Consider the following 25,627-nt stretch of genomic DNA (forward strand, 5'->3'; position numbering starts at 1 on the left):
AAACTTGGTGACACAAGAGATCACAAGTTGTAATCTCGAGCACAAAATAAACCGCTGTAGGAACTCAGCAGATCAAGCAGGGACTGTGGGGTAGGAGGGATTTTCAATGATTTAGGTCAAGACTGAGCATGTAAAGGGGAGATGTGGGGAAAGGGTGAGGCAGGGCTTGCAGGTAATAAGTGGATCAGATGAGGAAGGAAATGATGGGCCGGTTTTTGGAGGGGGGGGCAGTTTGAGAGATGACAGCTGGTAGGTGCAAGGAAGAGACAGATAAGAAAGAAAAAAAATGGATAGGACGAGCCAGGTGAGATGGGGGAAAAAAGGTGGAGGTAAAGACTGAGGCAGGAAGGTGTTGAGTGGAAACACAAGAGGTTGCAGATTCTCAAATTGTGTAACTAGGGATGGTGTTACGTGGAACTAGATAAGTGAGGGATAATGGGCAGATGGAATCAGGTGGAAGAGGGGATCAAAGGATGACAGCATGGGTAAAAAGGGGGAACTGGGCAACAGAAGAAGGGATAAAGGAGCACAGAGAGTGTGGGTTACCTGAAAATGGAAAACTGAACATTAATGCCATAGAGTTGTAGATAGACTACCCAGAGAGAATAGGAGGATCTGTAATTTTATTTTCGGCTTGTCATCACTCCGCCTAGACTACACTTGGTCTCAGTGAAGTACAGGAAGTCACATCAAGAGCACCGAATACAATGAGTTTTGAGGTGCACTTTAATCTTTGTCTGATCTGGAAGGGCTGTTTGGGTCGCTGGATGGCAGAATTGTAGGGAATAGTACTGCACCTCCCAGAGTTGCTGGGGTAAGTTCCATGAGACAGGGGGAGGTGGGAAGCTAGGGATGAATAAACCAAGGCATCACAGAGAAGGAAGATGATCCCTGCAGAAATGGGTGGAAGGGGAAGATTGAAATGCTGATAAGATCTCCTGTTGCCACTGTAAAAAAAAAAGAGATAATGTGCTACATGTGAAGGGTGAAAGGGTAAAAGGCTAGGACCAAAACGTATTTAAAAACTTGCAAATAATTAAAAAGACCACAAAATTTTCTGAAGAATTCAGAGCTTTGCTTCACGTTTTGAAAAATTATAGCAGTTTTCACAATGGATAATCTGTTCTTGATCATCTCACTTCAAATTTCTGCATCGTAAAGACAACAAATACAAGTTTTTTGATTAATTATTACATTATTCTTGGATATCAAAGTGTATTATTAAAATGATCATTTATGATATTCAACGTACTACTTTGCCAGCAATTCTGACAGTTTCCACGGTGACAAGGTTCCTCACACTTATGCTGTCCACAATTAAGCTTGCGTCCACAAAGAAGAAGGCACTTATGTTCAGTATCCTTGGGGAAAAAAATGAGAATGAAATTAACTGGTTATGTTACCAGTGGCATTACAGCATTAACCTTTTCCAAATTCAAAATGATCCGAACAACTCTTTTATGGAAACACACTTGTTTTAATATTCATTGAAGCAGAAAGGCAGGTAGTACAAATGGAGAACAAAAGAAATTCTGCTGTTAGCATAGATGGAGAGAAGGGTACATTTATGAAAGGTATACGCATGCTGGGAAATATCCTGTAATCTTTGTCATAACAGTCCAAAAGTTCTAACATTTTGTTTCACATATTTAACTGCCATTTAGTGAATCTTACACATAATATATTATTCCATTTTTATGAATTATCCAGCATCTTAATATAGTTATAAATACAATCATTAATATGTTAATATTAATATGTTAATATAGCAATGAGTAGGTAGTAATTTGGTAATCATACAGGATGTCTCTGATCATGTCCCCAGGTGCCAGGGTACAGGATGTCTCCAATCGGGTCCAAAACATTCTGAGGAGAGAGGGTGAACAGCCAGAAGTCTCGGTACATGTTGGTACCAATGACATAGGAAAGATAAGTATAGATATCCTGAAGGGAGAATACAAGGAATTAGGAAGGAAGCTGAGAAGCAGGATTCCAGTGTGGTAATCTGCTCGTGTTAGTGAGGGCAAAAATAGTGAGATCGGGCAGATAAATGCATGGTTAGAAATTGATGCAGCGGGAAGGACTTTAGATTCTTGGATAACTAGGATCTCTTTTGGGGCAACTACAACCTATACAAAAAGGATGAAATGCACCTGAACCCAAAGGGGTCCAATATCCTGGAAGGCATGTTTAATATGGCTGGTAAGGTCAATTTAAACTACAGATATTCCCAACTTATCACCTATGTGACGCGGCCATCCATACACATGACCAATTTTTTTAAAAAAAGTAAAAATATTACAATTATGCATTTACAGGTGAAAGTCAGGCCTATCTATGGAAAATAATGCCTCTTGCAAGAGGTTGGCATCGTGGCCAACTTCTTGTGAGAGCTGGCCTTGGTGGCCGCCATATTGAATTTGATAAACTATAACATGGATACAGTGCAATTCTGACATATGTCCATTCCAAGATACGACTGGTTGGCCAAAACAGACTACTGATGTAAGTTGAGGAGTATCTGTAATTTTGCAGGGGGATGGGAATCAGAGTGTCAGAGCTGATGAAGGGCGAAAGAAAAAATAAACCAAGGATAGAGTGCAGCAAGGATGACAAGGAGGTGATGGGACAAAATTACAACCAGAGAGATGACAGAGAGTGCATTCAAAAATTGGCCTGAAGGTATTATACTTAAACGCACGCACCATTAGAAACAAGGTGGATAATCTTGGAGTATAGTTACAGATTAAGGGTACTATGTTGTGGCCATTACTGAGTCATGGCTAAAGGATGGGTGTCATTGGGAGCTAAACATCCAAGGATACACGGTGTATTAGAAGGATAGGCAGATAGGATGGCGAGGTTCTGCTGGTGAACAGCAATATCAAATCATTGGAAAGAAGTGACATAGGATAAGAAAAAGTAGAATCCTTATGGGTTGAGGTAAGGAATGGTAAAAGTAAAAGGACCCTAACACCAGTTTTATACAGGTCTCCAAACAGCCAACAGGATGTGGACTATAAAATACAACAGGATACAAAAAAGGCATGTCATAAGGATGTTACAATAAACATGAAAGTAGATTGGGATAGTCAGGTCAGTACAGGATCCCAGGAGGGAGAGTTTGTGAAATGTCAACTGGATGGTTTTTTGTAGCAGCTTGTTGATGAGCTCACCAGGGGATCGGCTGTTTTTGACTGGGGGCTGTGTAATGAACCAGAAGACCCTTAGGAGGCAGTGATCACAATATGATTGAGTTCACTGTAAAATTTGAAAAGGAAAGGCTAAAGTTTGATATGTTGATATTTCAGTGGAGTAAATGAAACTACAGTCACATAAAAGAGGATCTGAGGAAGTCGAATGGAAAAGCACACTATTAGGGAAGACAACATATCAGCAATGGCTAGTGTTTCTGCAAAAAAAAAAGGCATGTACAGGACAGGTACATACCAAAAGAAAAGAAAGTTGTGAATGGGAAAAATGAGACAATTGTGGCTAATGAGTGAGGTTAAAGCCAAAGTAAAAGCAAAAGAGAGGACATACAAGGAAGCAAAAAAAAAAATAGTGGGAAGATAGCGGACTGAAAAACTTTAAAAAACTTAGAGAAGGCATCTGAAAAGGTGATTAGGAGGAAAAGAGAGAAATAATGAAAGGAGGTTAAATAATATCAAAAGAGGATTCTAAAAGCTTTTTAAGTATATGAAGAACAAAAGAGAATATAGTAGACATAGGACTGTTAAAAATTACATTGCAGAGATTGTAATGGGAGACGAGATGAAAGAGGAACTGAATGAATATTTTGGATAACCCTTCATGATAGAAGACATTAGCAGCTTATTGGACTCTCAAATGAAGTAAGTGCTGTCAAGATCACAAGAGAGAAGGTACTTGAGAAGCTAAATGGTCTAAGGAAGATATTTCGCCTGGACCTGAAGGAGGCAGCTGTAGACATTGTGGAGGCATTGGTAATGATCTTCCAGGAATCAAAAGATTCTGGTATGGTTCCAGAGGACTGGAAAATTATGAAATGTCACTCTACTCTTTAAGAAGGGCAAGAGGCTGCAGAAAGGAAACTGTAGACCTAATATGGTAGTCTGGCGTCGGTGGTTGAGAAGATATTTGAATCAATTTTTAAAGATGATGCTACGGAGTGCCTTGAGGAGCATCACAAGATAGGTCCAAGTCAGCATAGTTTCCTTAAAGGAAAATCATGCCTGACAACCCAACTACAAATTTTTTGAGGTGATATCAGATAGACAGGGGAGAAGCAGTGGATGTTGCGTACTTGGACTTTCAAAAGGCCTTCAACAAGGAGCCACATATGAGGCTGCTTAACAGGATAAGAGCTCATGGAATTAAAGGAAGGATACTAGCATTGGTAAATAGGCAGGAACAGAGAGTGGGAATAAGGGGGATCCTATTCAGGTTGGCTGCCTGTTACTAGTGGTGTTCCACAGGGGTCAGTTTGGGCCGCTTGTATATAAATGATTTGGATAATGGAATAGATACTTTTGTGGCAAAATTTGCAGATGACACCAAAATAGGTGGTGCTAAGGATAGTGAGGCTACAGAGAGACTTGGATGGATTAGGAGAATGGGAAAGGAGTTGGCAGATGAAATACAATGTGGGAAATGTATAGTCATATAATTTGGTTCAAGAAATAGACAGGCAGACTATTATTTAGATGGGGAGAAAATTCAAAATTCAGAGGTGTAAAGAGACTTGGGAGTCCTTGTGCAAGATACTCTAAAGAAAGCAATGCAATGTTGGCATTCATTTATAGAGGAATAGCATACAAGAGCTGGGGTGTAATATTGAGACTCTATAGTGAGCTGGTGAGATCTCTCTTGGGGTACTGTGTACGGTTTTTGGTGCTTTATTTGAGAAAGGATGTACCAGCATTGGAGAGGGTTCAGAAAAGATTTGCGAGAATGATACTGGGAAAGGGTTAGCATATGAGGATTATTTGTCAGCTCAAGGACTGTATTCGATGAAGTACAGAAGGAAGAGGGGATACCTCATAGAGACGTAGCCAGATGTTTGAGAGTCTGTGAAACTTGTTGCCACAGGCAGCAGTGGAAGCGAGGTTGTTGGGTGTATTTAAGAAAGAAAATGACAGGTATTTGATGAGTCAGGGCATCATGGCTACAGGGAGAAGTCTGAGGAGTGGGGCTGAGTGATAAGGATAAGCTCATGATTAAATGGCACAGCAGACCTGATGGGCCAATTGGCCTACTGATACATCTTGTGATCTTGCAATTAATTTTTCTTTTTGTTATTGGATAAACAAGTCTTTGGAGCTTGTGCTTTATTCCCTGCTACCTGGTCACATGTCGATACCAATGCACCAACTTGGATACAAGACAACTTCTCTGATTATAATCTCAATTTTGTCTGACGCATTGACGACTGAAAATAAAACAATCACATTTACAGTTTTTTTAAACAAAAAAAATCAATATATTCTATCAGAAAAGTTTGTATTTATCACACTGCATTTCTTTGTCATTCTATTTTCTCTTTGCATTAAACAAATAAAACTAGCAATTATGACATCCCAATGGATTTTGTTCTACTTACCACACAGCACATTTCATTACATTTATGGCGGCCACAAGAACGTTTCTTATTGCAGCGCTTGTCACACAAGAACAGCTTTTCTGTTACACAAGAGAATTTTTACATAATGAGTGTTAAATGTTGTAATGGAGTATAAATATTGGGAGGGATTTGGTAAAATTAGAGTGGGTTACATACATACACACATTTTAAAATAGATCTTATTTGAAAGACTGAATAATTCATATTCAGTAATATTGCAGAATCTATGGAGAATTTCACAAGTAGGTGCTAATTGAAATGAGGTCATGAAATGAATAGACCATTGTTTGAGAAGAGAAACTGGCTGTTAAAAAGTACCTACAGTGTGCTCACAGAAAGGTCACTCCTGGATTTTGTTAATCTAAGACAACAGCTTGACCAAGAGAGGAGAACTGCTGTGGTTTGCTGAAGAAGGTGGGGTTTTTTGGCAAGTGAGAGAGTCACATGGTTTTCTAGTAGTTCTGGGGGGAAGAGAGAGAGAGAGAGAGAAAGAAAAAGAGAAGACAAGTTCCACAAGCTCTCTCAGCCAGTGTGTGTGTGTGACACTGAAAGCAGCTGAACAGTGCAAGCCAGGAAAAGCTGGTTGGAAACAGAAAGTTCCAGAGCAGTGGATGGCTGGAAGTGCTATTTGTCTAATGTTTCTCTTGGAATAAGAGAACAGAGAGGAACTCTGTGGTAGCCTGAAAGAAAGAGGTTATCATCTGGAAAACCCTGATGGGGCAAGTTTTATCAGCGAGAAATTGAGATGACTAATGGTGGTACCTCGATTGTGGAAATCCTGGAACAACAAATCTCTCTCTCTGCAAACCCTACAAGAACCTTCCTGAATGGTAAACATTTACCTTTTGAGCACCAAAGCCTGGTGAACTTTATACATGTTAAATTCTGTGCACAGTATAAAAATTGCCTGCATCCAGAAAACTTGGAAGAAGGAGAAGTGAGATTGAACTGTGAACCAAATAACTTTTCTTAAATTTACACACACATTACATACACATGCGCTTAGAATTAGAAGGGGGTTAATTTGGGTTAGTTAAGTATAGAGATAAGTTAAACCTTGATTCTGTTTTCATGTTTAAAGATAATTAGAAACAACTTTTGACTTGGTGAATGTCTATTGCTGCTGGGTTTTGGGGTCCTTTAGGCTCGTAACAATGTCATGAACACAAGTACAATGTACAGTCTCCTACATGTCATCAAAATGTTTACTTGCTCTAGACAAATAAATAGGTACGATACATCAGCTCTCTATATATGACCATGTGAAAAATGCACTTCAAAAAAAGCAGCATATCATTCCCCTGGATCCTCCTGGTCAAAAGAATCATTGCAGTTTGCTGCTGACCGCTGTGTCACTATTGAAAAACTGCTCAGCACAAAGATCCAGGAAGCACTTGTAAAATTTACCAACATTGAAAAGTAAGTCCTCGATATCTAACAGATTATATTTTCACCAGATAATGGAAACCTAACATGTGATTATGGTGGCTCTATAACTTGAATTTATTTCTGTTATCATCCTCAGGAGCAAGGTTGCAGTGTTTGGAAGCTGTTGTTTCATTTAAAAAAATGTATTACAGAATATTTAATTGCTGTGCATGTTAGCTTTGAAATACATTCCTTCCACTGTCAAGATTAAAATTCCAAATTAAACATTTAGTGGATTGTGTAAACAAATCAAAAACAAACGTTCAAAATTAGCCATTCTGCTATTAGAAATTTTGTTAGAGGACGGATAGAACAAAACTAAAATGAACAATTTCAATATGGCTCTGAAGTTTACTCGCTTCATTTGAAAATCATAGCCATTAAGTCATGGAATCTGCACTGACCATCAACCACCCATTTAATCAATTTTGTTTTAATCCTCATCATATTTTCATCAACTCTTGCCAAATTTTACTACTTATCCACACTCTACAAGCAACTTAGTAGACAATTAACCTATCTGCATGTGCTTGGAATAAGGGAGGAAACCAGAATATCCAGAGGAAATCTACAGAGACAGCACCTGAGGTCAGGATCAAATCGGGGTCTTTTCTGCCTCATGGCCACAGCTATGATAGTTACGTCACTATGCCACCCATATACAGGTATAAGAAGGAAACAAACTATAAATGTCTATTCAGCCCATTTTGGATAAATTTAGAAACAAAACAAATAACAAATTTTGAATATCTTTCATCCACATGAAAAAAATATGAAGCACATTCTAGTGCTTACCTTCCTTGGTAATACTGGCACAAGGAACGTCCTATGGAAAAGATAATCAATCATTACACAAGCTTACATCTTAAGAATGACTTAACAATAACAATAATAAATTGAGCTTGACACATTATACTTTTACTTGCCTTCTTCCTCAATCCACATCGACAATTAACAGTTGAAGTTCCAGCACATGATCCACATTCACCTTCATGGCACAGATTACTACAAGTATGAATAAAATCTAGATTTCAAGAAAATCACAATTAATACTGGACATTTCATACTTGCTGCAGTTACATAATTACCTGAATAACATCTTAGGCCAGGGGTGTCAAACTCAAATTTACGGAGGGCCAAATTAAAAAAATTTGGACTAAGTCGACGGCCGAACTAAATATTTATTGAAAATTTTCAACAACATCTGCATGTTTTCTCTTCTTTCAACATATGTAATGTTAAACTTTAGGATATAACTTTAGGAGGATAATGTTACAGGTCAGGAGTAGGTAGCTCAAGTTCACCCTTTGCTTGACCTGAGGGAAACGTATTTGGTCCCCGTGGAGATGTAGTCAGCATTCACAGGCTGTGTCCATTTTGGCCTGCATCAGGACTCAGCATTTCCTGCTCACTCCTCAGGCTCTAGGCCTCTATTCACCCTCGACCCACCATCCCTCTACCTGACCAGTCCTTTACCCAACCTCTACTCACCCCTCACTCCACTCGCTCTGCCTCTACCCACCCCATCCTATACACGCCCCTCTACTGCCTCTCCCCTCAACCTGTTCCTCCCTCTACCCGTCTCTCACCCTCTAATCACCCCTCCCCTATTCACCCTGCCCCTCCGCTTTTACCTCTTCCCTATCCACCCCTCCTTCTACTCATCCCTCCCTCTAACTGCCCCTCGCACCACCATAACTTCCTCTGCCCATTACTCCTCACCTACACCCTCTGCCCACCCCTTCTTACCCACCCACTCAGGCCCAGCGCGCTGCCGATCAGCCTTTGCGGACAGCCACCATCTCTCTCTTCACGTGCAGGGCTGAACCAGCCGTCCCTGGGGTCCGCGCGGGTGCAAGCGCTGAAGGCCGTGGCGACCGGGAGAAGTGCGCTCGCGCTGTGGAAGGGCCGTCCGGTGCCAGTCGCGCGGGGCTCGCGCTGCCCGGGGGCCGTGCGCAGCCTGCCATGCCCGTCGCGCCGACAGGAAATCACAGGCGCTCGCCCATCCGCCGCACCGCTCGACAGGTGGGAGAAGTGACTGGTTGTGTGGGGAGCCTTCCAACTGGCTTGCCGGCTGATGACATCGACAGACTTCTCGTGTTACAATGAGGAAGGATGTGCAATGAAGGGGGAGGATGGTGGGGGTGACATGACCAAAAAACAGCATCGGCTCTCGCTGCAGGGCGGGCCACCTCTAATACATTTTTGAAATGATCTTGCGGGCCAAATATAATTATATCCCGCGGGCCAGAGTTTGACATGTGTGTCTTAGGCCATAAAATAGACCACTGAAGGAAGTAACAATAGTGAAGCAGTACCTTTAGAAAAGAATAATGACTATGCAGGGAACAGATAGATGAGTACCATGAGCAATCAGAATTTTAGTTTAACGTGAACATCATGCTCAACACTGAGATGAGGGCTGAAGAGCATGTTCTTGTGCAGTTTTGTGTTTCACAGAATGAAAACCTTCTGATCATCCAGATTGAGCATCTAGGCTGCAAAATGATACCTAATACAAGGCTGCAACATCTTATCTGGATAAAGGGAAAATTAGTCTGAGGTACAGGTCATTAAGCGGTTAGTCTAAAAGCAGATCTTTCACATTCTGAATCTCATTATTACTGATTTGCATATGCAATTGCGATATCCCAAAATGACCATACATTCCCCAAGAACCATTTCCATAAGACTTTTAATAGATTGCATCAACCCTGTCAAAGTATAGCAATTTCCCAATTTTTCCTAATTTAGTGACTGTTCCTTCTAATGAGCATCTGAAATGTCATATTTTTTGTGCTATATCGCTTCTCTCCAATAGTTAAGATGTGTCTGTCCTATTCCTCAAATCCTCACTCTTTCCCACCTTAGATCCTGTTAATAATGTTTGTTTAAATATAACATAACAAAGTTTCAACTTCAAAGTCTGCAAACCCCTAAATGTCAATAAACAATTTGGAAAATGAATTTCTGTACTGGACAACAGATTACATACTAACACAGACATGCTAATTGCATTGACCTATTTCCAAGTTATTTTGATAGAATATGAAAGCATTTACTGTGATATAATTGCCACAAAGTATAATGCCATGAACAGCAGTACATTTTAGTGTTAATATTTCAGGTCACTGACCACGTGTTAGATGAAGGGTCACAAGTTTGAGACACCAATTCTGCTTCTCTCTCAAAAGCTGTTGCCTGACCTGCGAAGTACTTCCAGCATTTATTGTTTTTATTTCAGATTTTTCTTTTATTTTTTAAAACATCACTTTTATCCCCCAATTTACTTTGTTATTTTACATTTACTGTAAACTCTTTCATCCATTATTTATGTATCTGGAATTTTCAAGCAAGCAGCAAGTTTCTAAGAATGTTAAGTGTTTCACAAGACTTTTCTGAAAATGTAAATTTGAATTTGAGCCAATGGTAAAATTAGAGTATCTAGAACTCTATGAATAAATTGCACAATCCTTTTTATAGTTAAAATGGTGATTTTATTTTAAGTGGTAGCCTAGTCCAAACTATATTATGAGTACATCTTTGGAGAGTTTACGTAATATTTTCTGAAAATATGCTCAAAAATTAACTTTATTTCAGATATTATGGGAAAAGAACTGAAAAAAAATTTATGTATATAGGGCAATGCAGAAAAGTCCTCTGCATTTCATGTAATGGTGAGTAAAATCATTCACAATTGAATTTTGCTGTATTTTATATTATTGCAAATGAGCATTAAAATATAGAAATGCAGGGTATATATTATGATAAATAAAAGAGTATGAAATATATAATTAGATCATTTTGACAAACTCATTCAAATTCAGGTAATCGACAGCCCCAATTTCACACGGATGCTGGAGATCTGAGAGTATACGGCATATAAATGGATTTGTTACTTTACTTACCATACATACATACACATGTAATAGTTGATACCATGTAAAAGTTGACTCTGCTATTTGTGGACCCAAAATCTAGTATTTTCCATATAAAACCTAGTATTTTCCACTCACTGTAGCTCCCGATGTCTTGACCACAGACTCTTGCCTAGACCCCATCCACCTGCCCATATGAGCTCCTGACTCCCTGACTGTGGACTCTCGTCTAGGCCCCAGCTGATTCCCATCTGAGCTTCTGAAGCCTTAACCGTGGATTCTCGCCTGGTTCCCAGCCATCCGCCCATCTGAGCTCCTGATGCCCTGAACCCGGTCCCGGCAACCAGCACGCTGACCTGAGCTCCTGATGCATCGAATGCAGACTAACACCTGATCTCGGCTGCCCATCTTCCCATCCTAGCTCCCGATGCCTTGAACAATGCAGGCATTTACTGCGGTCAAAGAAGTATGTGTGTAATAGTTGACCCCCTAAATTTTACCTTTAAAATTGATCGACAAATGCGCATATACAGTAATGATAGAAAATGTGGAAATCTTACTTTTACACATTTTTTTAAAAATTATTGAATACAACTCAAAACTATTTGATCTTCTCACCATCAGAACTGCAGGGCAGGGGCTTGCCACAAGTCTTCCCACATGATGGTACTGGTTCAGTACAATTCCTACGTTCAGGGTAACCAAGCTCTAAAAGTTTAGACAAAGGTGTCTGCCCACAAGGACAACTCTGCACCAGTTTTGGCAAGCGAGGACAGAGTTGACACGCAGATGGATGGCACAGCTGAAGACAATTATGGTTTCCACAAGTGAGCTTCCTAAAGAAGTGAACACATTTAGGATCTATGAGAATTTTTTTAAGGTTAAAAAAGAGGTGCAAGGTCTACAATCAGTCATGTTAACAAAATATTCCAGGCTGATAATGGCTTCAATAGTATATTAAACTCAAATCTGATATTAATATATTGACACACACGTGTGCATCTTGTTCATCCTTAGAACTCTAAGTGTTACACTTCTCCTGTTACACTTCTCCTGTTACACTTCTCCTGTTACACTTCTCCTGTTACACTTCTCCTGTTACACTTCTCCTGTTACACTTCTCCTGTTACACTTCTCCTGTTACACTTCTCCTGTTACACTTCTCCTGTTACACTTCTCCTGTTACACTTCTCCTGTTACACTTCTCCTGTTACACTTCTCCTGTTACACTTCTCCTGTTACACTTCTCCTGTTACACTTCTCCTGTTACACTTCTCCTGTTACACTTCTCCTGTTACACTTCTCCTGTTACTTCTAAACTTTTGCCCCCTAGCTCTCAGCTCATGGCCTCTTGTTTGAATTTCACTTACCCTCAAAGGAAAGAGCCTATTCACATCTAGTCTATCTATCCCCCCTCATAATTTTAAATACTTCTATCAAATCCCCCCTCAACCTTCTTCTCGCCAATGAATAAAGACCAAATCTACTCAATATTTTTTAAAAATTTAGATTCAGAAATCCAGGCAACATTTTAGTAAATCTTCTCTACATCCTCACTACCTTATTGATATCCTTACTATAATTTGGTAACCAGAACCATACACATTATTCTAAATTTGGCCTCACCAATGCCTTGAATAGTCTCAACATCACTTCCCAACTCCTATATTCTATGCTTTGATTTATAAAGGCCAGCATCCCAAAAGCTTTCTTCATCATGCTATCGACATGAGATTCCTTCAAAGAACGATGAACTTTCTGTTCTTCTGCATTCTTCAATGCCCTCCCGTTTACTGCATATGTCCTGTTTTGATTATTCTTTTCAAAATGAAGTACTTCACATTTCTCAGTATTAAACTCCATCTGCCATCTTTCAGCCCACTCTTCTAAGCAGTCCAAATCCTTCTGTAATCTCTGAAAACCTTTTTCACTGTCCACAACCCCACCTATTTTTGTATCATCCACATATTTACTAATCCAATTTACCACCCCGTCATCCAAATCATTAATGTAAATAACAAATAACAAGGGACCCAATACTGATCCCTGAGGCACACTGCTTGTTACCAGCCTCCATCCACCATGACTCTCCGGCATTTACATTCTAACCACTGTTGAACCCATATGTCTATCTCAAAATTAATACCTAGCGCCTGAACCTTCTTTACCAACCTTCCATGTGGAACCTTATCGAAGTCCTTACTGAAATCCATATAGACCAAATCTGCTGCTCTACCTTCATCAGCATTCCTAGTCACCTCCTCAAAAAATTCAACAAGATTTGTCCAACATAACCTTTCATGCAAATCCGTGTTGAGTCTTCCTGATCAGACCCTGTCTCTCTAGATACTTCTATATATTATGACTAAGAATACTTTCCATGAGCTTTCCGAACACCAGTGTCAAATTTACAGGCCAATAATTGCTAGGCTTACTCCTCAAACCCTTTTTAATCAAAAGAACCACATGTATGATCCTCCGGCACTATGGCCCTCTCTAATGACTTCTGAAAAATCACTGTCAGAGCCTCCACTATTTCTTCCCTGACTTCCATCAAGGTCCTGGGGAAAATCCCATCAGGACCTGAAGACTTATCCATCTGTATAGGCTTCAAAAGCTCTAATGCCCCCTCTTTCCTAATCCCTACATTTTCCATAATTACCCCTTTTGCTTCCCTTATCCTGCACAATTCAATATCCTTCTCCCTCGTGAATACCGAAGAAAATAACTTGTTCAATATCTCCCCCATTCATTTGGCTCCGCACAGTCATCCGCTCTGATTCCCTAAGGGACCAATTTTATCTTTCACTCTCCTTTTTCTATTTACATATTTGTAAAAACCCTTTCGATTTATTTTCACCCTGTTGCTATAGCTGCCTCGTACCTTCTTTATACTTTCCTAATTTCTTTCTTTAAGATTCTTTTTGCAATCAATATATTTTTCAAGCATCTCGTTTACACCTTGTTTCTTATATTTAATTTATTTTTTATTTGAACCAAATTTCTAATATCCCTTGAAAACCATGGCTCCCTCGAACATTTGGCTCTGCCTTTTATCCTAACAGGAACATAAAGATTCTTTACTCTCAAAATCTCACCTTTAAAAGGCCTCCAATTCTCCTCTATAAACTTTCCATTAAAAAAAAATGATCCCAATCCACTCCTCACAAATCCTTTCTCATCTCTTCAAATCTGGCTTTTCCCCACTCAAAAACCTCTATCTTTGGACTAGGCCTATCCCTTTCCATAATTATATTGGAACTAATGATACTATGATCACTGAAGCTGAAGTGCTCCCCAACACATACCTCTGTCACCTACCCTATCTCATTCCCCAACGGTAGATCCAACACTCCCCCTTCTCTCATCAGTACCTCAACATATTGCTGCAAAACTAATCTGCACACATTTTACAAATTCTAATCCATCCAGACCTTTCACAGAATGGGTTTCCCAATCTAGATTAGGAAAATTAAAATCCCCCACTAACACAACCCTGTGCTTATTACAAATATCTGCTATTTCCTTACAAATTTGCTCCTCAATTTCTCACTCCCCACGAGATGGTCGATAATTCACCCTTATAAGTGTAACTTCTCCTTTCCCATTTTTCAATTCCACCCATACCGCCTCCCTTGAAGGGCCCTCCAATCTACCTCGCCGAATAAGTATATTTGCACGATAATGCTGCTGCAAAATGCTGAATTTCATGACTCGTTCATGTCAATAAATCCTGATTCTGATTTTAGTAGTTCAGTAAAAGATAATAAGAGATGCTGCAGCATTTGGCAGGAATTGGCCATAAAAATTCATTATGCCTAAAAAAAAAACGTTGCAACTGGCCAAACCTGACTATCGTAGGAAATTTTCAAATCTCTTGCACTTTTGATTCATCAGATAAAATACCATGTTATGTCCCAAAAATATAAACACATTTACTGGGATTGATCACAATGCCAAACTCATCGAGCCTCTGAAACAATGACACAAGATGGTGTTTGTGCTCCTCTTCATCCACAATTGTGACCAGAATATAGTCAATGTAAACAAACACAAAATTGAGGCCGGCAAGTACATGGTCCATAAACCGCTGGGATATCTAAGATGCATTCCATAGACTAAACGGCATTCGCAGAAACTCAACTGTGTTATAAGTGGTAATCACTGCCGTCTTCGCAACATTAGAAGGCTCATCTGGAATCTCATAGCAAGCATATACTACATCTATTTTCGCAAATACATGTTTGCCATGGAGGTTTGCTGAAAAGTCTTGTAAATTGGGGGTGTTGTATCAGCCAGGCATAGTAAAATTGTTCAGGACACAATAATCACCACAAGGCCACCAATCCACAGGAGATTTTTTTTGGAAATGTATGCAATGGGGAAGCCTAGCAGCTGTCAGATTTGCGAACTATGGCCAACTCCTGCATGTGGTCCAATTCTATGAGCCCACGCTACCTCCAAAGGACACTGTGATGACACGATAAGGTCAGTAGGCAAGGGAAATACTTGAGCAAGGTGCAGAAAGAGCAGGAGGGAGGTTGAAGACTCATCAGGTGGCTGACGACATTGGAAGGATAACAGATGCAATTCACTTGCATACAAGAGCTGCGGTCCATGACACAGCAATTTTTGAAGTCTACCAACAAAGAAAAATATGACAAGAAACCTGCTCCCAAAATAGAATTTGCCACATCTACAACCGTGAAAACCTACCAGAAAGGTTTCTCGAGACCGAAATTCAATGTGAGTGACCTCTGGCCATGTTTGAATATGAGAATCATCCACAGTTGAAAGAACACATGACATATTGGGGTGTGTATGTTTCTCCATGGTTGGAAGGACCACTGAAATCTCTGCACCGGAATTGACAAGGAATTGAACATTCAAGAGACAGTCTTTGAGAAAAAGACAGTGTTTGATGTCCCCTTGGGCAACAGTTGCCTCTATTGCCGGGCCTGGTCGTTTCCTGGCTGCCATTTGTATAAGTCACAAGGTGGCCGACAGGACCAGGCCGCAATGCTTCCAACAAATATGCCATCCATCTCCTCTACCACATCCTTAACTACCACGATTCCAACCAGGTCAACAGAAGGAATTCCGCTGCATGCTCAAAGCTTGGACCTGCATAGACAGTACTGCCATTTGCTGCTCCAAACCAGTTAGTGTATCTTCGATTGATGTGGTGCAAGTGCTACCTTCTATTGGTAAGGTTTGGTGCTTCACAATGCGCAGTAAGCAGTTGTTCCAGTTTCATTTGCTCCTGTTGACTAGGGAAAGAAGCCAATTCTTCTATCTTTAATGCAGAGGTTGTGGACATAACCAAGTCGGCATGATCTGCCAACTGATTGATGGTAGACATTTGAAAGACATTCACCAAATTCTCTTGAACATGACGAGGTAAACATTGAAGGAACTTGTGGTTCCAAAAATCACTGTCAACAGAATCTGTTCCAGCTAGCTTGCATCATATTCTCAGCATCTGAGCGGTTGCCTATTGCCTAGGCTGTTTTCAGCTAGTAATTGGGCATGGCACAGTACACTGCAGAATAGCAGCATGTCGTATGGGAGATTATCATCTGGATCCACAAAGACATTCTCCACTTCACAGGCAATCTGCTCTGGAAGATGCTCCACAAGTAAACTGTACTTTGTCTTCTGACTCATCACACTGAAGGGAGAGAAAAGTGCTTCAAAGATCATAAACCATGTTGGTGCATTATTAATAAAAGGAGGGTAATCTTTAATTTGACCTCCCCAAATGCTCCAGTAAGGAGTTTATCCACATCACTATCGATTTTAAATTAGAAGGCACTGTGAAGTCATGGGGTCACCACTTGCCACGACACTGATTTAACACAGCTTTCAAACAAATAAAGAGTACACTCACTGGTTTCCTTTAGCACACAATGAATTTGATTTTTTTATTCACCAGACACAACATTGCATTCTTCAACTAGCCAAACACCAACCAGCTAACCTCCTTTGTTCTTCTCATTGGCTCATTGCCACATGGGTGATCCTGACACTCACTTACCTCCTCCCGAGGACGTGACCACAACACCCTCACTCTAATCATCCACCTGTTCTGCACTTGCATGTAAGATGCATGGGTTTTCTTTAATTCTACTTGCCAAGGCCTTTCCAAGTCACCATCTAACTCTCCTTAATCCCATTTTAAGTTCCTTCCTGGTTACCTTAAAATTCTCAAGAGCCCTGCCTATTTTTTGTTTCCTAAACCTTATGTATGCTTTCTTTTTCCTCTTGGCCAAATGAACCACCTCTCTTGTCAACAATGTTGCCTGGACCCTACCATCCTTTCCCTGCCTCAATGGGACAAATCTTTCCAGAATCCCTTGCAAGTGGTCCCGAAACAACCGCTACATTTCTGTTGTGCATAGCCTGAGAACATCTATTCCCAATGAAATTTCCCAAGTTCCTGTCTTATGCCCTTCCATAATTTAAGTACTTTAATTATGCAACTGCAGAAAAATATGGAATGGGAGATCATAGGTAGAAATTATGGTCCATGTGGTATCCCCCCTCCCCCCAACTAATCGGCAGAAAAAGCGAGCAAGTCCTTGGGTGGGATTTAATAATTAGAAGAGGTTAGGCTGCAAAATAGCTAACTTGATTCTCTGCAGTTTACTTCCTATGTCATGTGCTAATCTGCTTCAAAATAAGAGGATGGTACAGAAGGACATATATATAGCTCAGATGATCTGCAGTTCTATCGTAAGAAAAATCTGTACAGATCTGACAAAGCAGGGACCAAAGTCCAGAGGGGAAGGTTCAGTGGAGGAGGTTTAAACCAATTCAGAAGGTCACTTGGCAAAAGTAGACAACATTAAAATAAGAAAAGTGGTGCACAATGAATCAGTAAAAAAAAGTGGTAGAACACAAACAATTTTTAGATAGAAGCAGAAACAGAGGGTAGAAGAAGGAATTCTGCCAGAAGATCTGGTAGAGGCAGGAAAATAGTAACATTTAAAAGATTTATACAGGTGCATTTATACAGGTGCATGGATACAGAAGGTTTAGAGTAGTGGTTCTCAACCATTTTCGGTCTAAGGGCCTAGCAATGTCATGGGTCACTGGTGGCAATTATTGAGCAATATTTTCAAGTCAAAGGCAGCTCTGTATAAGAAAGACATTTTTATCTAATTTTGAACTATTTTATTTAACATTTTAAAAGAATAAACATGGAAACACGCTGTGGCCCACCAGTTGGGAACCACTGTTTTTGAAGGAGAAGGGCCAAATATATATACATAAATGGAACAAGATTGTATAGAAAACTTGGTTAGCTCGTACAACTTGGCTGGAGACCACATTTCTGCGATGTCGCTCAATTACTCGAAGGTCAAAGATATGCTTACAATACACATATATAAGAGCAAAAAAAAAAAAGAACCGCTTTACTTTCACATCATATTGTCACACTAAATTGAGGTCACTTGTAAAATGAAGGAACAGCACCTTTGACTCTATCTTGGCAGTCTCCAACCAGACAGCATCAATATCAACTTACCCAATTTCTGTTTACCCCTAACGTGCAGGCTCTCTCTTTCTTTCCCTCATCCCTTGGTCTCCCTTCTTCCAGCTCCTTAGCCCCTTTTATCAAAAAGCTATCTTTCTAAGCCTCTGTTTCCCCCCCCCCCACCCCATCATCTCCCAGTTCCTTTCTCTTCCTCTTCCCTCCTACTTATATGCACCTATCACCTGCTAGCCTGTGCCTCTTCCCCAGCCTTCTTATTCAGGCATCTGCCTGATTTTTGACAGTCATGAAGAAGAGCTTAGTTTGCCTTTTACTTTCTATGGATGCTGCATGACCTGCTGAGTTTCTTCAGCACTTTTGTGTACTCAGCTGGATAGGACTGTAATCATCTAATTCCATTTTTTACTTTTGAAGACGTGGCAATGGGATCCTTCATGTCCTTGTATCTTTACATGTGGCATCTCTCATAAATTCCTTTACTATCAGTTTCTGATCCACATGCTGCCCACCCAAAACATTCAGTATATTCCACATTTTGTGATGTCAACTTTGTTTCAACTTTTGACTCCTTCACTCTCCCTATATTCTTGTACCATTTGCCTGACAACCAGTACTTAACAGCATAAATTTCTCTAAATACCAACAAGAATGTAGTCATCAGATGTACCACCCACCATCTTTGGCAGCATCTGGGATTGAATGAAGTAATTTTCAATATTCTCATTATAAAGCAAACTGAACAAATGCTGTAATTTCACAAAGTCTGTTTCCATTGCTGTTACGCTAACCAATTCCAAGCCTGTCTTAATTCGAATGCTGCTAAAACCCTTTGAAACCTTCTAAACGACAATGCTAATTTCGACATACTCCACTTTCAATAAACTGGAGATCATCCAAAACTCTCCATGCATACACTTAGCAATTACCTTGCTGACCTACAATGAGTTCCAGCTAAATGGAGCCTTGATTAGAAATCGTCAAACACATTTTCAAATGATTCCACACTTTCCTATCTTTGCACACTCCTCCAATTCACGAACTCTGCATGAGCATCCCAAAAATTGAATTGTCCCAGCTGAGGCTGTTGTGTTTTGAGCCACCTTGAACCCAAAACTCTTAGATAATATCTCAAGCTTATTCACACCTTTTTCTTTCTTGGGGTATCTTTGACAAGCACTTAGTTATTTCCTTAACATTTTCCAATGCTCAGTTATTTGTTTAGTTGATGCTTCAGTGAAATGCTTTGGAACACATTTACAATCCAAGTGGAAGTTGTTGATTCATACGAAAAACATACAAGAAACAGTCTTAGTTTTGTTTCAAAATGATTGATTTAATGGCTTTGCTATGGAGAATTAAATACATTGGATGATGTTACAGCTGGATAAAAAGGTAGAGGCAGGAATGAGGGCGAAAGAAAGGGTGAAAGAACAAGAAGAGCGATGACGTACTAAATTTGTGCACGAGAGAACAAGTAGTCATTAAAAAAAAACCTGTATTTTGAAAGGGAATAGGTAGAAGATAGATATCTAGTTGTAGTGGGAGGGATTTCTACTCGCAGACCCTCATTATAAAACACACCCCCTTACTCATTGTAGGTATTGCTTTGATTAATATTACTCATATTAATTTTTTTTTTAAATTGGTCTACTTACCTCCCACAAAGCCTCTGACATGAAAAGTAGCCATTGCCATCAAATGATTCTTCATCGGTTCCACAAAATACTTCTCGAAAAATAGCTCCACAGTAACAAGCTGGAAAGAAACAAAACAGCAAGGATCTTACACTTCAGGAAATAGTTCAGGTTTTCTTTCTCCGCAAGTTAGAACATTACAGAATTACTACTTCAATAGCTTCCTAATGTAGATCTTAAAAAAGTCACATGCAGACATTCAATACAAACCATGATGAATCTTTCACCATTTAAGAGAATATACAGGTAGAATATAGAGAAATATAACATGGTTCTTCACCACATTATGTCTGTGCTGACCACAATGACAAATTAAATACCAGTAATCTCATCTGCCTGCACATGGTCCATTTCCCTCAATTTCCTGCCTGTCCATTGTCTATCTAAATCCCTCTTAAAATGATCATATATGCTTTTTAATCTCCCCCTGGTGGACATCAACTGCTCTCTAAAAGAAATTTGCCTCACAAATATCTATCCTATACATGCATTACATATTTATATCAAATTATCCCTCTGCATCACTCACGCCAGAGAAAACAAGATTGGCCAACCTCTATTTAAGATTAATGCACTCCAATCCAGCCTTTGTCTTCAATGCAGCCATTATATTTTTTAACTCAAGTAGGTAACCACATTAATTCATTTATCATGCCCTTATCCATTTTTCCTTTATAGTAGTGTTATAATTGCTGTCCCAATCTACAGGCGAAACAGTGGAAGTCTTGCAAAAATTAATAATGTTATAAGAAATGAAATTTAGTCACACAACTACAAAAATAACCTAGAAGTGGATAACAATTAAGTTACAGAATTTACTTCTCAAAGTTACTTGCATCCCATTAATCAGAATGAAACTAAACTGACAAAACCTTTAAAAACTTATTGCTGACATACTGCATTGCAATAGACTAGTCCTAAACAAGAACTTAAAAAAAAATTCATGCAATTGATCAATGGTTGTAGTGTTAAGGATTGCAGCTACATACCTTGCTGAACTGTAAGTGGACATGGCTGGCACTTTCCTGAATGGCACACCTGAACACATTTATGCTTTCCACAATTCAAGAGATTTTCACATATATTTTTGCACTGAATGGTTCCAGACTGGCCACAGCGAACTGACTGACTGTTAGGAGAAGAGTTTACATCTGCATCAGGATTCAAGAACTTACTTTCCAAAACAAATTCAACATAATGGAATATCAGTATATTAAAAATTAAAAATTGGCCTTTTTTTTTTAAAAAAAAGGGGTATTTTAATGTTACTTTAAAGAAGTCAACCAAACTGGACTCATAAAAACAAGAAAATGTCCTGATTGGACAGTTTTAGATTTGTATTTTTTCCCTCAGATTTGGTTGAGAAATTAAAGGGTTGTTGTTATAGGTGACTTCAACACTAATAATGACTGGCACCTCCCAACTGAGATGGGGCAGAATTTGTCAGGTGTGTCCAAGAAAGATTCCTTACACAAGAGAGGCCATACTGGATCTAGTACTGGGTAATGAACCGCTCAGGTGGTGGACCTCTTGATGTGGGAGCATTTTGGTGAGAGCGACTACAACTCCCTGAGCTTGAGCATAGCTATGGACAAGGATAAATGCAGATAAAATGTGAGTGTTTAACTGGGGGAGGGCTAATTAAGATGGGATAAGGCAGGAACTAGGGAGTGTAAATTGGGAACAGATGTTCACAAGAGAAACCACAAAAGTAATGTGAAGGATGTTTAGGGACCAGACAATCATGAGGTTCAAGGGATTGTCAGAAACTGAGTAACTCAATGTTTCTTTGTATGTAGATGACCTATTAGCTTATATTTCAGATCCTGAAAGATGTATCCCAGTTATGCTATGTGTTTTCTCAATTCAGCTCTTCTCTGGATATAAATTAACCTTTCATAAAAGAGAATTTTTTCTGATTAATATGCAAGTCCCTATCTGCACTCAAGTTCCATTCATGATTGTCAGAGATAATTTCACATTCTTAGAGTTTAAAATTACTAAACGATTTAAAGATTCATATAAACTCAATTTTTCTCCTCTATTTGAGTATGCGAGATTGTCTTTTTCTAGATGGTCTTCTTTATTATTTTTAAGATTTATTTAAAAAACTGTTTTATAGTGATATCTCTCAATTTTTTTTGACCATCAACAATTGACCAATCCTTCTCTTTATGGAAAATCAAAGGTATTATTTATTTAAGGTTTTTTAATGTCTTTTGAAAAGCTGGCAAGTAAAGTGACTTAACAAATATTTATTTTTTTCCAAATATTTATAGATTAGACGTTTCTTAAATACCATATTAGCAGACTAGATATCCATCTAGATATCCACCAGATCTAGTTGATAAATTTTTTCAAATGAATCCTTCTCAGAAAGGATTTTCATTGAAATTATATATGATAGATTATTGAAATTACATCCTGTACTTCACAATAAGATAAAAAAGGCTTGGGAACTGGAACTTGCAAGACCCTTATCAGAGGATTGATGGGATAAGATTCTTAAACTGGTGAATACATCTTCAATAAGTGTCCAACATGCATTAATCCAATTTAAAGTCATGTTCACATGTCCAAAGATAAGCTGGCTTGAATCTTTTCATATATTAATCCTACTTGTGAGAGATGCAAATCTGACATTGCTACATTAAAACATGTTTTGGTTTTGTCCATCTTTAGAAATCTATTAGAAAGCCATTTTAATATCTTTTCAACTGTATTTCAGGTGGAGCTACGACCCAATTCAATAACTGCTCTTTTTGGAGTTATTGAACCAGACAGAGGGAGTTTTTCTGTATCTGTGCAACAGGTTGTGGCCTCCTCCATATTGTTGGCTAGAAGAGCCATTTTATACAAATGGAAAGACTCAAAGTTTTCAATGGTTCTCTCAAATTATGTCCTGTTTTAAGTTTGAAAAAAAAATTAAATATCATGTATTTGATTCATTGATGAAATTTACAAATACATGGCAATCTTTTAAGTCTTATTTTAATTTAATGTAAATGTTTTAATGTGATTAGATATACTTACTCTTCCCCATGAGATATAGGTTAACCTTTGTTTTTTCATTCACGGAATGAATCAAAAAAATGTAACCCTCAGGATAATATGCTAAGATGTTTTTTTCTTGGTTATTTTCATTTTTTTTAAAAATAGAGTAGGTTAGGGGGATACACACACACACACACACACACACAAACGTGATATATTTTCAGCTTCATTCCCTTTTCTTCATTCTACTGTATTTATTATAAAAACCAATTGAAAAAATTGGAAAACAAAAGAAAGGATGTTTAGGGACCACTTGTGCAATGTTCAAGATGGGTTTGTCCCAATGAGACATGGAAGAGACGGTAGGAAAAAGTAACTGTCCTTGACAAAGCAGGTGAGCCAGCTAGTTAAGAGGAAGAAGGAAGCATACATTAGATTGAAGAAGCAGTAAATAAGAAGTGCTCAGGAGAATTATATGATAGCCAGGTAGGAACTTAAGAGAGTTCAAAGGGGATGCGAGAAGGCCATGGCAAGTCGGTTTAAGTAAAACGCCAGGTGTTCTATGCGTTCATGAAGAACACATCTTGGGGAAGTCCTAAATGCATACTTAACTTCAGTAATCACCAGAGAAGGACCTTGATCAGGGTAAGGTCAGAATAGAACAGGCTTGTGTGTTTGACAATTTTGAGATGAGGGAAGAGGAAGTGTTGAATCTTCTGGGGCCAGACACGATATTCCACAAGTTACAATAAGAAGGAAGGGAAGAGATAGCTGGGGCATTGCCAATGATCTTTGCATCTTCCTTGTGTATTGGGAAGGGTTGTAGCTGTCATGTGACAGCATTGCCCCCTACCTAGTCAGAGGACACACTAGCTGCCAATGAAGGTTTGGTTCTTCCCCCATCCATTAGTGAACACCTTGCTGTTGGTAACATGTAAATTACCTGGACTGCACTTTCTCGCCTGCCTGTTCTTGGCCTTGGGCCATTGGCTGTTGTAATTAGATTAACCTCCTGTCACTCATCTATTGGCTCCCAGTAAATGATCTGGGCTTGTCCCTCCAGCACTAGAAAGGTGCCGTGTGCTCTTTGTTCTCCCTCTTTGCCAGCTAGGGACCACCCTGCTTCACTCCAGGCCTAGAAATGTGGAAGGTTGCTGGAGAAATTGTTGGTAAGATGTGCACTGTTAAGAGGATTGGGAACATTTAGTGTCCCTTGTAGCATAGAGCCGTGCCTGCACTGAGTCAAGAGGTGGTGGGGCATCCTAGTGATTTTTTTTCCTCATCATTGTATGTATCAGTTCATTGTGTGTGTGTGTGTGTGTGTGTGTGTGTGTGTGTGTGTGTGTGTGTGTGTGTGTGTGTGTGTGTGTGTGTGTGTGTGTGTGTATGTATATATATATATATATATATAGAGGTTTGCCTAACATGTCGACCCTGTTGTCCCATTTCCACCCCTGAAATTAACGTGTGCTTTGTACCTCAACTTTTGCCTGGTTCTTAACCTGTGGGACCCACACAAGCTCCAACAACACCTTGGCCACAAGGAAGGTGCCAGAGAATTAGCGAAGGGTAATTGGGAGAATCCTGGGAATTAGAGATCTTACCTCAGTGGTGTGTACACTATTGGAGAGGATTCTTAAGGACAGGATTTATGACCATTGGAGAAGTACAGTCTACTTTATAGTAGACTTTTTCATCACGCATTTGACATTGTAAGTTCATTCAGAAAGTCACGCGGCATTAGATCCATGGAACCTTGGCTGTGTGGATTAAAAATGTGCTTGCGTGTAAAAAGAGAGTATCAGTAGATGTAAAGTATTCTGCCTGGAAATCAGTGACAAGTGGAGTTCCACAGGGATCTGTTCTGGGACCCCTGTTCTTTGTGATTTTTATAAATGACCTAGATGAAGAAGCAGAATGATGAGTAACCAAGTTTGTGGGTGAAACAAAGGCTGGATTTTGTGGATGGTGCTAAAGGTTATTAAAGGTTGCAAAAAGATATAGGCAGGATGCAGAGCTGGGCGGGAAAGTGGAAGACGGGAGTTCAATCTGGATAAATGTGTAGAGAGACATTTTGGAATGTCAAACCAGTAAGAGGTGTTGGATACTTAACAGTATGGAGGAATAGAGGGACCTTAGGGTCCCTAAGGTCCCGGTCCGGGCGAAGGGTAGACGGCGGCGGCCCCGATCCGGGCAGGAGCAAGGGGGAGACGGCGGCCCCGGCCTCGGTCGAGTGGGGCTGGCGAAGGCCCCGATCCGGGCAGAGAGTGGGAGGCGGCGGCCCCAATCCAGGCACAGGGTGAGCTGCGGCGGCCTCGGCCCCGGTCCGGGCAGTATGGACCGACCTAGGAGGGGAGGCAGGCCTCTCCAGCCCGGGTAAGAAACCTGCATAGGAGAAGGCCACTCCGATATAAAACCTACGACCCAAGGACCTCGCTGCCACGTCCCAGCTTGCTTGGCCACGGCACACGAACCATGGGTGTAAAGGGTGGGGCCAGTACTGCGCGCACTGCACTCCACCTAAAAGCTCCTT

At 39.8% G+C, this 25,627-nt stretch overlaps 1 protein-coding gene across 6 annotated transcripts in view; it reads right to left on the reverse strand.

Annotated features, from left to right (window-relative positions):
* Positions 1 to 25,627, reverse strand: part of nfx1 (nuclear transcription factor, X-box binding 1) — a 105,375-nt gene that overhangs the window by 49,452 nt on the left and 30,296 nt on the right. For all 6 annotated transcript variants that reach the window (XR_011349895.1, XR_011349894.1, XM_069913624.1 and 3 more), the window contains exons 7-13: positions 21,090 to 21,229; positions 20,062 to 20,161; positions 11,527 to 11,744; positions 7,957 to 8,054; positions 7,826 to 7,856; positions 5,582 to 5,661; positions 1,253 to 1,361 (exon numbers count right to left, since the gene is read on the reverse strand). Coding sequence is in view for 4 of the 6 variants with exons in the window: in XM_069913624.1 (XP_069769725.1) it covers positions 1,253 to 1,361; positions 5,582 to 5,661; positions 7,826 to 7,856; positions 7,957 to 8,054; positions 11,527 to 11,744; positions 20,062 to 20,161; positions 21,090 to 21,229 (776 nt within the window). In the remaining 2 variants the exon portion in view is untranslated. The remainder of the gene's footprint in view (positions 1 to 1,252; positions 1,362 to 5,581; positions 5,662 to 7,825; positions 7,857 to 7,956; positions 8,055 to 11,526; positions 11,745 to 20,061; positions 20,162 to 21,089; positions 21,230 to 25,627) is intronic.

This window comes from Narcine bancroftii, chromosome 1 (genome assembly GCF_036971445.1).
Source record: "Narcine bancroftii isolate sNarBan1 chromosome 1, sNarBan1.hap1, whole genome shotgun sequence".
NCBI lineage: Eukaryota > Metazoa > Chordata > Chondrichthyes > Torpediniformes > Narcinidae > Narcine > Narcine bancroftii.